The sequence below is a fragment of the Hyaena hyaena genome, unplaced genomic scaffold (genome assembly GCF_003009895.1).
Source record: "Hyaena hyaena isolate Hyena2069 unplaced genomic scaffold, ASM300989v1 scaffold_269, whole genome shotgun sequence".
In the NCBI taxonomy this organism is placed as follows: domain Eukaryota; kingdom Metazoa; phylum Chordata; class Mammalia; order Carnivora; family Hyaenidae; genus Hyaena; species Hyaena hyaena.
Genome location: NW_024080896.1, coordinates 1914767 through 1930059, shown reverse-complemented (window position 1 = coordinate 1930059; position 15293 = coordinate 1914767). Strand labels below are relative to the sequence as shown.

General features: G+C 49.8%; 1 protein-coding gene across 3 annotated transcripts in view; it reads left to right on the top strand.

The window, feature by feature from the left end:
- Positions 1-14186, top strand: part of LOC120240827 (aminopeptidase O (putative)) — a 343553-nt gene extending 329367 nt beyond the window's left edge. For all 3 annotated transcript variants that reach the window (XM_039245665.1, XM_039245663.1, XM_039245664.1), the window contains exons 15-17: positions 8523-8609; positions 10474-10622; positions 13641-14186. In XM_039245665.1, the coding sequence (XP_039101596.1) occupies positions 8523-8609; positions 10474-10614 (228 nt within the window). In that variant the 3' untranslated portion in view covers positions 10615-10622; positions 13641-14186. The remainder of the gene's footprint in view (positions 1-8522; positions 8610-10473; positions 10623-13640) is intronic.
- The last annotated feature ends 1107 nt before the right edge of the window (positions 14187-15293 follow it).

The following is a 15293-nucleotide window of genomic DNA, read 5'->3' as shown; positions in this document are numbered from 1 at the left end:
CTTGTGCCCGTACCTGATGGCGAAGAGAGAAAATGATATTGGATTTAAATTGTTTAAAAATCTAAGAGTCTTCATTTTTATGCAAATGATGGCGTTCCATGTGTGTCAGTGTGTGAAATTTAAAGATCAGCTAAACTTTATGGGGTGGCATTGAAACTGACTCTTCTAAGCTGCTTTGTCTGCGTGTTGCTGCACTGCAGCCTTGAGCCACGTGGACCCATGTTCTGTGGACCAATGGTCTTGCCCCTCTGTAGGGAGAAGCAGCGGGACCATGCTGAGCACCGGCGGCCACAGGCACTGGTGGAACCTGGTGGCCTGAAGGAGTGCCCTTTGCTGAAACAGCCTTCCCCCGCTCAACTCTTGGATTGTTTTTAATAACAACTCTGAGAAATAGCATATCCACAGGGGAAGGAAGAAGGCTTAGAACTTGCCCGAGAGGACTCTGAATAAGGCTGCCTCCTTTATAATCTTTGCTGTCTGTCATACGTTTATCCTCCCTGTTGGTCTCCATGGACATGTCAAGTGTGGGGTCCTGGCTGCCCTCCCGAAGGATCCAGTTTGCATGTTGCCGCAGCGCAAGTTGTATTTGGCTGTAACCAGTTATGACCATTTTTACATAACCAGACCGTGACGGTCAGCACCAGCCCCGAGAAATAGCTTTGAGCCTCTGAGGCCTCTCATGGTGCCTTTACCCTGGGCAGAGCAATCTGCCCACCTGACTTCGTGACAGCAAATGCAGCAACTTCTCATTCCTTTTTGTTTCAAAAAATAACAAAGACTGTTGCTCTTCAAGAGAAAAGGAGAAGTGCTAGAATCCCGACCCTAATGTTGGGGGCCTTGATTTGAGGGCCACGCGCCTGAGTGGTCTTCAGTCTTTTCTCGTGAGGGTGAGCAGATGAGGCCCATCCGGCCCTTGAACAGAACCTTGGTTGGAGATGCCGCCTGTCCTGGGGCCGGTGCACTGCAGCGCAGCCTTCCTCACCAGCAGTAAAGCCACTTTAAAGCAAAGTTAAATCTAATTTCAGACTCAAATTGAAAAAGCAGGTTCATTTATTGCAGTGTTAGACTTATTAACTTCCAAAAGCCATGAGCCTTGGTCTTTCTGTTTACAGATACAAAATGGAACTCTAAATGAGGTTTAATGGGTTTCCCAGATCATGTTCCATAGACAGACTTTTTTCTCTTTAACAGTCAATTTTGAAATCAAAAGGACTGAGAAGAAAGGGGAGTACTTCCTGTCATAAATAGGATGGGTGGTGGTCTTCACAGCGTTTTACAGCTTTCAACTGCGCGTTATAATTTCACAGTAGCTGGGAAGCATTCCGAGTCTTTAATAGTGATTCATTCATTCATTCAGAACCATTTATCAAGCACATACTGTGTGCCAGGCACTGAAACGAGGCCTAAAGATGACCTGAAGGCACCAGGACCCTGCTCTCACCGAGCTTGTGCACTACATACACGGGCAACAAGGAGACACAACCTGTTCCATGAGGCACAACTCTGAGTGGCCAGTGGTGGTGGAGTACTGATGAACTTGGGCCACAGAGGTGAGGTCAGGGGTGCACACGTCCAAGGTCCAAAGAGCAAACAGGTGTGGTGCTGGGAGAAATGGGACCACAGTAGTGCCGTATGGTGTCACAGCAGATGTCCTTGTCCCCTCCCCTCCTGCGTGCTGACCCCTCCCAGCCTGCTTGTCAAAAAGCCAAAGGCTCTTAACACACTTTGGGACGTTCTGGGATACACTGAGACTTTACATTAGCAGAGAAGCATTCTCTGCCTTTGTTTTTAAGTGATGGTGTGCAGGCTGCACTCAGCGAGTAAACCCAACAGCAGCAAGTAGGGAAAAGGAGAAATGCAAAATAACATCCATGTGGAATGCTGCTGTTGGGATCAGAAATGAATTTGGCTGAATGGCTAGAATTTCATGTTCATTGGGTTCTCCATTTGTGTAAAGCTATGTGTTTATTATTTTTAAACATTTAAAGATCAAGCAAGGGAAGCAGCTACCTACAGGAACCATAGGTGCATGCTCAGGCTTGAATGTTGGTGTGCATCAAACCAGACCCTGGCTCCCAGACCATAGTGACAGAAGCAACATGGTCAACTCTCCCTCTCTCTGACCTTGACTGATATACATGGTATTGGTGGGACAGTGGCTATCAGAGCCAAGTCTAAGAGCCAAGTTACTAGAACTAGTCTGTTGTCTTATGTGTACAGCAGTGTCTGCTCATTCTGTGAGATTTCATTTGTTTTCCAGGCACAGTAACTCTTCTGTGAAACTCTGGTTTTCAGACTCTACCTCCAAGGCCCCACAGAAGAGTTTATTATTTAATTTAAAGGTGTTTCCTACCTGACATGGGGGTTCAAACTGCTTGAAGAACCACTTAAATTCTTTTCTCAAACCGGTCTTAAGGAGGTTCCAGAGTCCTTTTTTTTTTTTTTTTTTTTTTGAGAGAGAGAGAAGAACAAACATGTGCAAGGGAGGGGGGGAGAGAGAAAATCCCAGGCAGGCTCTGCACTGTCAGCACAGAGCCCGACACAGAGCTCAATCCAGGAACTGTGAGATCATGACCTGAGCTGAAACCAAGGGTCAGACACTCAAGCGACTTACCCAGGTGCCCCAGAGTACACTTTTAGTAAAAGTTAGAAAAATTATGTTTAAGAAAAGGTTAAAAACCACTTCAGATAATTAATCTGTTAGATAGTAAGCAGGCTCTCAGGGAGCATTCCCATAGAAGGGTTTTTTGTTCTTTGAAATAGCTTCATAGAAAACACTCAGACTGAAGTAAGAAGAGAAAGAAACTTTAGGTAAAAGCTATAAAAGAACCTTGGGAATTGTGCAGCTTTGGTAAGCATGGGACCTGGGGTGTGCGGTGATTCACAGAGGGAGTCCCTGACGGTGTGGGGAGGTGAGCGAGCTGGCTTAGGGGGTCACTCTTCTAAAGACCTCATTTCTTTGATGTCATGTCTCCCATCCATGGGTGATGCCTAACCGTCCACGTTTCTGCTGGGCCCACCAGCTCGGGAGACACTCCATTTCAGAAGTTTAACTCACAGGCAAAATGGGACCCAGAGGCCCCACATTTGGGAACATCCTAGGTTTCCGGGCAGGACCCAGCTCATGAGGATCTCCAGCTCTGTGTTCTCTGACATTGTGCAGGTAGATTTGGAGGTTGGACGTTGATCATGCTTTGACCTCGCTGCCCTCCAGGTGCTGGGAGGTTGGGCCTCCTCCTGTCCTAGAGCAGGGGACCAGCAAACTGTAGCTACACCAGCTCAGCCCACCCTGTTTCTGTAAATAAAGCTTTATCTGAAGCTAGGCGATCTCACACACACATATACACCTGCTACCTGAGCTGCTTTGGCAGTATGACAGCAAATGGGCTTCGAAAAGCTAAAGAACACTCACCATCTGGCCCTTGACAGAAAAAATTTGCCCACTCTTGTTCAGAGTTCAGTACGGAACTGGTTCTGGATACATGGACGTTCTCAGGTTGGAAGGAGATTGGGGTTGTGGGGAGTGGGCTGTTCTTCAGCAATCTCTTTCCTGCTTCTAGGAGGGAATAATTACATGAGAGGGAGCCCCAGCATGTCCTAACAAAGGTCATGATCATATCAAAAAGAAGCCCCACTGGGTCGTGGGACTTATCCCTGGGAGTCTGAGACACAAATTGGGGATACAAATGACCCTATGAGGCAGGCACCACTTTTGGGGCACTGCTGGAAATCAGGGGAGCAGGCCAGAAGCAGTTCAGCTCAGCCAAGCCCCTTGGGTAGTAATAGCTTTTTTGAAATGGCAGAAATGCCAAGGGGCTGGGACTAGAGCACAGCTGGGTGTTTTGTTTTCACAGGTGGTTCCGGAAATTCCCAGGTACGGGGCCCCTGGGTGTACTTATGGCAGGAGAGGAGGGCCAGCTTCCCTGGTCTCTCAGGCCCTCCCTGGTGGTGCCCCTGCGGCTTCTCGCAGGGGGAATCTCAGACTCCTGAATGCCCTCCCTGCCCCACCTGAGAGAGTCCAGGCCTGTCCCTGCCCTCCCTCACACCCCATCCCAGCCGTCCTCTCCACCAGCAGCCATCTTGCAGACACCTTGCTCTGTCATTTCACCAGTTAACAAACATTTCCTTGGAGATGATACTCCCAAGATTTCATAAAGTCAATAAATAGGAGAACTTCTGAAGTAGGAAAGAAAGCCAGAAACTACCACTCCTGCCAAAGTGACAGATAACTTAGTACATGGGACTCTCTGCTACTTGCTGTGGGCGACCTCATTTTCCACAGCAGCCCAGAGGAGCCGCACTCTCTAACCCCACCCTGGGGAAGTGAGCCAAGCTGATGGAGCTGCTGAGTGGCAGACCTGGGTCTCCAGCCTGGGGCCTCAGGCTCTGTGGCTCAGGGCTCAGTGGGTCATAAAAAAGGAACAGAAAATACGTGAGTGGGGGAAAGGATTATAAAAGAACCATGTTTCTGTGTGTATGTATGTATATCCACCTGTACACACGTCACATGCAGAGGATCATTTGGGCACCCAGGCCACATGTCTGCCAGGTCCCCCAGGGCTCAGGCCTGTTGCCACACACACAGCCCATCCTTCTGGAGGAGTCCCTGCTGAGGGTTAGGGATCCACCATCCTGGAGCAGTTATGTGGATTCTCTGTCACCAAAAGTGGGTCTGATGTAAATGTGCTTCTGCACACCTACCCTTCATTCTCCCCCTGGGCCCCAATTCTAAGACCTGCCCATCTGGATCCAACCCCAAAGGACGAGTCACATTGTTGGGCACTCTGGGGAGAACAGTGACATCTGTGCACTCATCACTCTTTGTTCATGGAGGCTTTGGAAACCTGGAAACTTCTGGAGTCCATTTCCAGTGGTGCAGATTAGCATGTGTGTTAAACACACCTGTGCACTGAGGGTAGCCTCCACGTCATTTTTCTTTTCTGAGTGTTCTTTGAACAGAACTCTGAAAAACAGATTTTCAAACTAATTTTTATTGGACCAAAGTATTTGTGGGCACATACTTGTATATGCACGGCTCTATATCACAGCTTTGTTGCGACATTGTGGGAAGAACCAGGAACCTGAGTTCTCTTTTTCCTTATCCTGTGTCATGCTGTGCTAAGTGCTCCATGTGTGTGCTGGGAGCCCCCCATGTGGCCAGTATCCCAGCACTGGTAGAGGAGGTGGGCCGGGAACCACCCTGAACACGCAGCGGTGGGGAGGTGGACATGTCCTTGGAAGCAAGGCCTCCAGTCCGCTCCCACACACACTCTGTCCCAGGCAGCGGGAGGGAGGGCGCGGACACTCAGGGTCCCTGGGACTCCGTTCTTTGCTGCCGTGGGCAACTCTGTCCCTTGTCTCACTCTCTTTGGGTTCTTGTCCTTTCTTTCCTTCCCCACTTCTCACCCCCTACTTCTCGATCCAGCCTGACCACGTTGATGCTGTTTGGGGCTAACCTGTGACTCAGGATTTTCAGATGATTCCTAGCAGGACTTTGGAGTGATGTGAATTTGAGTCTAGTTCAGAAGGTCATTAAAAGTTTTCATCTCTATCAGAATAACGGAGGTGTAAAAAGTGTGAATCTTTACAGTGTAATTTGGTCAGTGTTGGCATGTGTGTGCACCTGCAACACTGAAACTAAATGAGCAGAATCGGGAAGCCACGGGTGCTGTGGGAGGGCTGCCGGACTGGCGCTGTCACATACGTGCATGGTGTTTATTTTTCATCTCACAGAGGAAGTTAAAAGACAAAGGGACCAGTATCCCCATTAACTAATTAATTAATTAGAAATAAGGAAGAGCAAGTGTACAGGATGGACAGCTCTCTCCTCCAAAACCTGTTTGAAATTCCCTGGCTCTGGCTCCCCAGCAGGGAGAACCTCACTTTCTCCATTTCCAGTGGGGGCAGGAACTCAGTACGCATGTGTGACAGCCTCTTATCAAGGACTATTCAAGTTTCTCAGTGATTTGGAGAAGGAATATTCTGTCAGTGCCCCCTGTGGAAATAATTGCTAGGAAAAATTGAGACATGTCACTTTGCTGCTAGCTTTTCGGCAAGCCCCCCATTACATGTGACAAGTGGCCATGTGAATTGGGTACTCGGGTTTAGAGGTAAAAAGTGAGGGTTTTCTTTGTCAGCGAAATATGAAGAGAGGTAAAAACCCTGTGCACAAGCAAGCAATATCTGTCAGGCCCTTAGCCTCATGCAGCATCTCTGTGATGTCTTCTAAACATCCTGTCACTGAAATACTGAGATGCACTGAGCTCTTTTGTAAAGAAAAGGCTTGTTGTTTTTTCCGCTCTTCAAGGGGAGGGAAGGAGAGGGGAGGCCAGGCCATGCTTCCTGGATACCATGTTGACCCTCAGGGGTCAGAAGACTAGATCTCTTATTAATCGTGACAATAAGCCATTTTTAACAGAGTAGTGGCAGTACTGACTTCACATTGGTGTGAAAGAGCCTTCACTTTGGGCTCCTGGACCTTCACCTGGTTGTGGTGGCACCACCCCACCTCCCACCCGTGTAGGGATCTTATTCTACCACAAAATAGGTCCCCATTTAGGCCTTGTTATCTCTGCATGTGTAGATTGGGAGAGGAGAGTTACGGGGAGGAAATGAGAGGCCGAACCCTCCCTTTCAAAATCAAGTAAAAAAAAAATACAGCCTCCCCAGGTGTTAGGAGTGCAGAGAGGTACTGTGTGTGGGCAGGTCACACACACCTAGGTGGTCAGAGCACTTGGAAAGCTGACAGACCTCTACGTCGCCCCACCAGAAGCTAATGCGAGCCTCCTGTGTGCAAGTGTGTATCCCGCCATGGTGGGGGAGGCATCCCACCAGGCCACGCCGACTCACCGGGGTCCTTCTCCTGACTCTGGGGAGCTGGCCTCCATTTCCACAAAGCTCACAAGATACGGCCAGCGGTGTTTGGAGTGTTTAGGTTACTGTGATTGGGAGAAAAGGGCAGGGGGCGGTGTCCAAGGGAGCTGGTCGGGTACTCTCCAGGGCTCAGCCTGTGGTACTCGAACCAGAGTGTGGGAGCAGGGGTCTGGTGGTTCTGGTGGCTTCTGATTGGTGCAGTGTGACGAGCTGGCTTCATGGAGCTCTGTTCACTTGTCCTTTCTGTGAGACCATTTTAGGGGCTGCCCTTTATGGTCTGTTCATTTCTCTTGGCTGTATAGGAAGGGACATTCTGTGGAAGATGGAAAGATTGCCAAGACTGGTCCAGTCAACCTCTTCCCATTTCTTGTGGATGCTCTGAGGATATTGTCTCATTCCCATGTGCCTCTGAAATTCCTTTGTAGATGTAAAGTTCATTGGCCTCCCGCCCTTAGAAGTTCAAAGGGCCTGGGTGCCCACAAGCAAAGAGCAGCACCACCAGATCCCCCAAGTTAACCCCCAGTCTGGGAGAGCACTGTAGCCAAGGGGGAGGATTCTTCCCAGATTTGTTTCTTCATTTTTACTTGTTTGTGTGTAAATCTATTTATAGTAGATTAAAGAAGAGATCCAGCCAGCAGTGGGTAATGATATAATTTACAGGGGCCCCAATCAAAATGTTAAAATTGGTTACATTATCCTGTTGCCACAAATGGATTACTGTGCAGGTCTCCCTCTCTGAAAGACCATGAAAACAAAGAGGGAAGGAAGCAAGCCTTTTACGTGTGTGTAATCACTTCATGAATGGCTGAGGTTGAGCCAGTAATGGAATAGAAAGTGGTGGACTCCCCACTGGGGATAATTGAGAGGGCTTTGAGTCATTGGCCTGCACCTAGATTCTGAAAACTAAATTCAGGTAGACTCTCCACCTAAAGAAAGTGCCAGAAGTTCCAAGAGATGGCTGGGGCTCTGCCTGTTTCAGCAGAGCTAGCCAGTGCTGGGACTAGACCCCCATACTGTCTGTAGGAGTTGGAGTTCCTGGCAAACGCATTCTGGTAAATCTTTAGTCCAGGGGCTCTGGAGTGAACAGCCCCCATGTGTAGCTCATCTGTTGGTGACGGGGTGCCCTGCTCTCCTTCCTGTCCCCAGGTGCCCGCCCCCAAATGCTGCAGAGGTGAGCTGTATGACTTCTTGGGAATGTGGAGAGCTGTGTCTTCCTGCGTTTACTGTGTTTATTGTTAACAGTCAACAGCACTGAACCAAATTGGTTATTGCAGGAAATTAAGCAGCTGTGGTTTTAAAGGGAACCTTCACTGACAGCATATGCTGCAGGACAGAGCCCAGCCGCCTTGCTGGGATGTGTGCTGCTTTCCCAGTTATGTTTTGCATTTATCTGTTTTGTTGCAAAATTGCACTTAAAAACATCAAAACATGTAACTAAACATATACTATGCTCCCCTAAAATTGACAGCCTTCAAGTGAAGGACATGGTTCCTTTCTTTGTAAAAGAAATTTAAACTAAAATGAGAATTGGAACAAAGTATCCTTAATATTCTTGATAGCGTAACTTTGCTAATACAAATTCTGTCATTGAGATGGGCTAAGGAAACCCACCAGCTTGTTGCTTACTGGATTTTCTCTCCTTCCTGAAGGTTCGCCATCGGTGGTGTGAACTCGTCGTTAAACACAAATACACAAAAGCATACAAAGATGTGGAGAGATTCCTCCAGCAGGATCAAGTAAGTTTCCTTTTTCAGCAGATGGGAATTCTTTTAATGCCGTCCCCTGACTGTCCAGTGTATTTACTAACACAGGGACCCAGGTCATTAGCATCTCATCACAAGTATTTAAGCATTTCCCAAAGATTTTTAAGAAGTAGTTAGGAGCTTACCTAACACATTTTAGACTGGATTTCTCCTCCTCTTTGTCCTTCTAAAGCGTGAATTACATCTCTTAAAAGCTCCGGAGGTTTGACCCGGCTATGGACCACTGTCATTACTAAATGATGTACATGCAAACCTCACAGCATCCCTGAATCCCAGGTCAGGCCATGGCTCAGCTGTCACGGTGTGTGTCGCGGCTCTAATTTAACGTATGTGTGGAGATTATACTAGTCAGGGAGAGCCCCGCCTGGCCAGGACAGTCTGGTCTGTACCTGCACTGGCCACACCCCACCAGACCTCACTGTTCACCAGGGGAAGGCAGTCACCTTCCAAGGAGCCCGCAGGAAGCATGTATGTGCAGGAACGTGTGCGGGGGTGTCTGCCTTGCCTCCTCTGCACCACCCGTGTCTGCCCAGCACGGCTGAGCATGGTGATGTGTGTTCCATGGGCTCTGTCAGCTGCTGGAAGGCAGCCTGCAGCTGGTTGCTGTTAGCGTGACCATTGTGTTCTGCGAGCGAGCTTTCTGCAGGGCACTGTGGGCTGACAGAATGGAGCCAAACTTCAGTGGGAGTGGGGCGAACAAAGGGACTTTTGATAGGGCCGGAGTATGAGGGGCAGCCAGCAAGTAAGGGCTCATTCTTCCCACAAGGAAAAGTACATGACTTTGTACCAGAAGAAATGTCACATTTGCACAGTTGGAGCAGAGGTGTTTGGAAACACAGACAACAAAGACAAAATATAAGAGCGACTTAAGGTCTATTCTGAAAACCAAAAGTAACTGCTTCTTAGAGTGAAGGCCCTTGCCAAATAAGGATGGCTGTAACTCAGCTTTTTAAGGGAAGGATTTTTGAGCCTCAAACTACCAGATTTTTATCTTGTGCTAAAAGGATCTTTTGAGATCCGTCTTTTAGTTTGCTCCAACAGAATGTGGTCTGTGGCATACCTAAGCTTGGAACCAGAGAAGAGGCAGAACCGAAGGGTTCTTTTGGTCTTCTAGAACCTAACGGGCTGTTTGGAAAACTTTAGGAAAAATGCAGATGTTCACGTCTGCAGACCACTGTCGTTTCCAAATGACATACATGCAGACCTCATAGCATCCCTGAATCTCAGGTCAGGCCGTGGCTCAGCTGTCACAGTGTGTGTCTGTGTCTTCAGCGGCTCTAATTCAAAGTATGTGTGGAGAACATTGTTTTGGGAACTGAAGAGGCAGCGTTTGCTGCCACGGCGGGGATGGTTGAGGGGCTCGGTCAGGCTGGGCTGAAGCAGTGGACATATTTCCCAGACGGCGTGACAGTTCACCCTGCCATGGTGCCGTGTGACGTGCTGGTCTTCGTTCCCCAGCAGCACCTCAGGGCGTTGTTCCCTGGCAGAGTGCCCTGCAACCCTGTGACACACGCCATGCCTGGGGGCCCACTTTGAGCCATGCACTCTCCTGACCTCCCTGACTGTCGCTGGCAATCCTGACACAGTCATCCCTGGAGAAGGGCTCACGTGTCATTCTGTCACTGGTTAGATCCCACAGTTCTGTTGATGGGATTGATTGTTAAGATTTCCAGGGGGTTTCAGTGTGAACAAGAAAGTGAAGGATTAGAAACTGTCGGCTCCAGGAGTATAGACACTCAGCCGTCTTCTCCACACAGGCAAGTTTGTGTGCAGGTAGCACAGACCGTGTGCCTGTGGACGTGTCACTTCTTTCCTTTCTGCGCTCTGTGCCCCACAGGCCATGGGCATCTACCTCTACGGGGAGCTGATGGTGAGCGAGGACACCCGGCAGCAGCAGGTTGCCCGCAACTGCTTTGAGCTGACCAAGGAGCAGATGGACAGATCCTCAGCCCAGGTGGTAGCCGAGATGTTGTTCTGAAGAAAGAGGTGATTCTCCCCCTTCCCTTTCTCCACTGTTCAGTTCTAACCAGAGATTCCTCGTAGGAGCCACAGGAGTCGAATAGGAGACACTGAGCCACACTCTTCCTCTCCTCAGTGGCCAGTGGCCTGGGAGCACAGGCCGAACACCTGCCAGCCTGGCAAGGGTGGCCCCAGAAGCAGAGGCCGCCCACCTGCCAGAACGGTCTCCTAAGCACTGTTTTGGCCACTTTAGGTTTTGTTACTTGTAGAGATAAAAACACGGGAGAGCATTTGCTGTAGGTTGGGACAGTGGAAGCACTGGTCCAGTCCTCCAGGTGAGGGCTCACATGGGAGCGCCTTGCCAGGTTACCCCGAACCCTGAGCTCCGTGCAGACGTCTGGGTCCATCCCCAGCCGCCCACCTGCATAAGAACTTGGGTCTGACCAGCTGGAGGATCTTGTGCCAAAGTGTGCCGGATGCTCCTCAGCCCCTCTGTGCCTGGTTTATTTCTCAACTTCGTGTTGGAGCGGAATCTCTCCCTGGTCTACATTGCAGTACAAGTCCTAAGTTATTTAAGTTGTTTCTTGTTAATTGTCTTGGAATTTACCTATTAGATGTACATACTAGGAGTCATTTTTAGCTGTGGGTTTCTGCATTTCAAAAGTCACATAGCAATAGTACGTGCAGCTTTGTAAGCACAACTGTGGGCTTGTGGGCGCATCGTCGTCATTGTTACCTTCTCAGCGTTTCGTCGCGGTTTTACATGATGTAATGGGGCCTGTGTAATTGTGTGTCTCTTTTTTTTTTTTAACTTTGGATCAGGTCTCAAGCATTTTTCATGTTCTACGGTTGCTCTACAGGCAGAATTCTTAATGGGTATTTCATATTTTATGTTTACATTCTTAACCCAGTGTCAGACTTTGCTTCTGATGTTTTGCTGTAATCAAGACCATTTCTAACATGTGTTAGTACTGTAGTTATTTGAAAGAACTCTGATACAAAGGAGAGAAAAGGGTTTTTTTAAAGTGGGATGCTCTTCTTCCAGAAGAGTCCAGGAACCACATTTGCCAGGAAAGGGAAGTAGTGGAAATGACTGCCATGGTTGTGCGTCCTGTAGCAGGACATCCGCGTGCAGGTCCCAGACCCTTCCCTGGCGGCTTCGGGTCCTTCAGGGCCAGGCCAGTTGAGATGACCGGTTCCTTTGCGCTCGGCCCCCTATAGTAAGAGTATAGATCATATTTCTCTTTAGGTTTTTTAGTTCACGGAGAGTTTGGGCTTCCTGAAGACTGAAACACAGTGGGCAGGCTCTTTGTCCCACCGTCCCCTGTGTTCCAGCTTGTGGAGAACCGCGGCGGGTCCCACGGCTCTCCATTCCTCATCGTGAGTTTTTGGGGTGGACAAGAGTCTGCTCCCTCCTGGGTCCTCTTCCCGTCCCTGCCCTTTGTGCACCCCTCCCCGCGGCCGCCGCTCAGTGACGGCGGCACCTGCCGGCCCTGCGAGTGCAGGCCGCAAACTGCAGGGACAGTCATTCGTTGTATTTTTCATTTCATGCTCCAGAGCTGCACAGAGCCCTTTCGATTTAAGACACTAGGTAGGCCTCTAGGACGCCAGGTACACGTGCCACAAGGTGAAGTCAAGGCCACATGGTAGCAGGCGGAGCGGTGTCGGCGCCTGGTGCGTGAGGAAGCCGGTGTGGGCGGTGAGCAGGCGGCGCTGCTCCGAGTGCTCTGGCTGCTTGGGTTCCTGGCATGCTGATTTGTGACTTCAGATTAAAATCACATTGCCAGGGATTACCACGCAACCATGACCTTGGCTGCTCCTCCAGAAGCCATAGTTCTCTCTCTCTGCAGTTCGGAGAACACATGCATCTTGTAGCTCTTCTCCGGAAACGGAAGAAGCCGACGGCCATGGAAGATGCTCGCCAGCCCCCTCAGTGTACCCAGCCGACGACCTCTCTGACGAGGTGCAGAGCTTAGCTGATTGGTGAACAGTGACTGGTTTCCGCTTTGTTCACAGTGGCTAAGTTCTGCACCTGAAGAGAAGGTGAGATGGGGACAGTTAAGTTGGAGCTGCTGGGGCAGAGGCCGCCGCCAGGTGGTCCACTCAGGCGCCGGGCGCTGCTCCGGAGGAGGCGAGACCCGCGTGGCCCCGAGGATGCACTTTCTCCTGTCATGAATGCACAAGTGTACCAAAAGTCTGCAGAAATATCAGTCCACTAGTTAGACACCTGTCCTAACGGTCAAATGTATTGAAAGCTGCAAAAATTATTCTTCTATAAAAACTAAAGCTAAATGTGTCAGCAAAAAGTCAAGTCAAAACTGTCAGCAGTTGGTTGCATGTGAGTAAGGCCATTGCTTTCAGAGGAGACCCCTGGATGCGGTCTCCCCCTCCTCCGAGCACCGTAACCTCTCTTTTGTGTTCGCAGCCCCGCAGGATGGCGCAAGAGCTCCCAGCTGAGGCACTGCTTCCGGGCTGTCGATTGGACCCGCCCTCCGGTGCCTACTGAGCTGATATCAGTTCTCATTTTACACACTGGCTCAGTTCAGCAGGAACAGGAGTCGAGCCCTAGAGCAAAAAGCCTTCCTGTGTGTAAGTGCCCGGAGGCTCCGGAGCTGGGACTGCGCTCACCGAAGACCGCACGCCCCGGACCTACAGCAGCGGTGGCGCCTGTCTGTATGTCACCTGGGGTGTGGATGTTGGCATTGTAGTGATGTGTTGACACGCAGGGGATGAGCTTCCACTCCTAAAGGTAGAAGCACTTAGCGCTGCACGAGACACAGGCACCGCTGCCTCTTTGTGCGCTGGGTTCAGGCTGCGGAAGCAGGTGCGAGGAATGGGGCCCGGGTTACGGCTGTTGGCCTTCACAGCCATGTGTGAGCAGCGTGGCTGTGAACCCCACTGTGGGGTCGTGAGGTGCGGCGGGTCTCATCCGTCCTCTCAAAGTCCTGTCTCCAAAGTAGAGAGAGAAGGCACGCCGAGGAACTGGTTTACAAGAATTCCTCCGTCGTTACCAGGCAGTAAATTTTATTGCTGTTTCCTTTGCAGGAAAGATCACAGCAAGCTTCTTCTTCATGCATCTACTCCTAGCCCTGGTGGGACCGGGATCGCACTGACCCTGGACATCAAAGGAAGGGTAATGGGGCTGCTAAAGTCAGCAGCCAGCAGCATCCAGGCCTTGGTGCTTCTTCTTCCAGAGGCTGCTGTCCCTGGAGCTCACAGACCACGTGGTGCCTTTGTCCCCTGCCCTAAACTCGCCACCTGATGATACAGAATCTGAATTGAATCTCTTCTGTGAGGTCGAGGGAGTTCTTTCACACAAACGATGAAAGCTGTCTAAGATACAGTGGAAAAACTACTGAACATTTCGCACGGTTCCTCTCAGCATATGGCTGCACTGGATGTTTCTAGAATTCCAGGAAGTCAGAGATTCCATATACTAGTGAACACCATTTGGTATTCTTCTCTGGGTCATTTCAGAAAGATCCTACAGGATTATTTTGACTGATAGGTCTTGTTTAGATATTTCCAAAAGGGCAGGGTAAGAATCCAAGATGTATTCATAATAAAACATAATGGATTGCTATTTTTGTATTCTTGTGTGCTTCCGAATTTCATACTTTTTATTATTATTTTCAATACTGTTTAAAAAGAAAAATGCCAGAACCCAGGGGGTATTCTGTACAACCTGATACGTCCCTCCTGTCCACCGGTTAGCCTGTCACCCTCCCAGGTGGCCGTGGGAGCATGAGGGTGTGCTCCTCTGATGGTGCGCACACGTGCACGCACACACAGAAACCAAGCTTCCGAGTGCTGTTCTGGAGGGAGGGTAGTGGGAAACCACGAGAAGCCCTAGTGGTCGATGCAGTCACAGTCGGAGATTGCCCAGGCCAAAGCTGGACGGGAGCAGCCTCGAGCGCAGCCCCAGGGCTGTGTTCACCCACCTTTGCATCGGGCTTGTGGGAGGAAGCGTGGTTTTAACACATTCCTTCATTAAAAGCTCTTGGTCTCCAGAATCCTTTAACGGTGACTATTATTCTAGGTTTCCTGAGGGTTTGTTCTCTGTTACGTATGCTTTGCATATGATTGTATGTGCTTTGTTAGCCTTAGCGGTATAAGATTCAGATTTTGGGGGCCCCCTGGGTGGCTCAGTGAGTTTAGCTGGCTCTTGAGTTTAGCTGAGGATCCCAGGATCGTAGGATCGAGCCCTATGTTGGACTCCATGCTGAGTGTGGAGCCTGCTTAAGATTCTCTCCCTCCCTCCCTCCCCTGCTCCCTCCCCTGCTTGCATGCTCTTGCTCTTAAAACATTTTTGTTTTTATTTTTGAATTTGAATAAATGTAAACAGTGCTTCCTGGGAATCAGAATAAATGATGCGGTCTTCCTCTGGTCTCTGTGAGTGTTTGGCCATCTTGGGTGGAGCGGGAAGGGACCCAGAAGTATGGACAGCACTTGCCCACCTGGCTGTGTACACGCAGCCACTCACTACCCCCTCGTGGGCTGTGGGCAACCAGTCGGCCCAGTGCTGAGGCTACTCTTGTGTTTCCAAACAGTTAAAGCCTCCTTTTGTCTTTAGAAACCACTGAGGCAGAGCGGAGCTACCTCATGCATGGGATTTTGCACACAGACGGCTAAGTGCCTTGCTCCTGTGATCCCCTGAGTTTCTGGAGTCATCTGAACTGACGGTCCCGGGCACGGCCT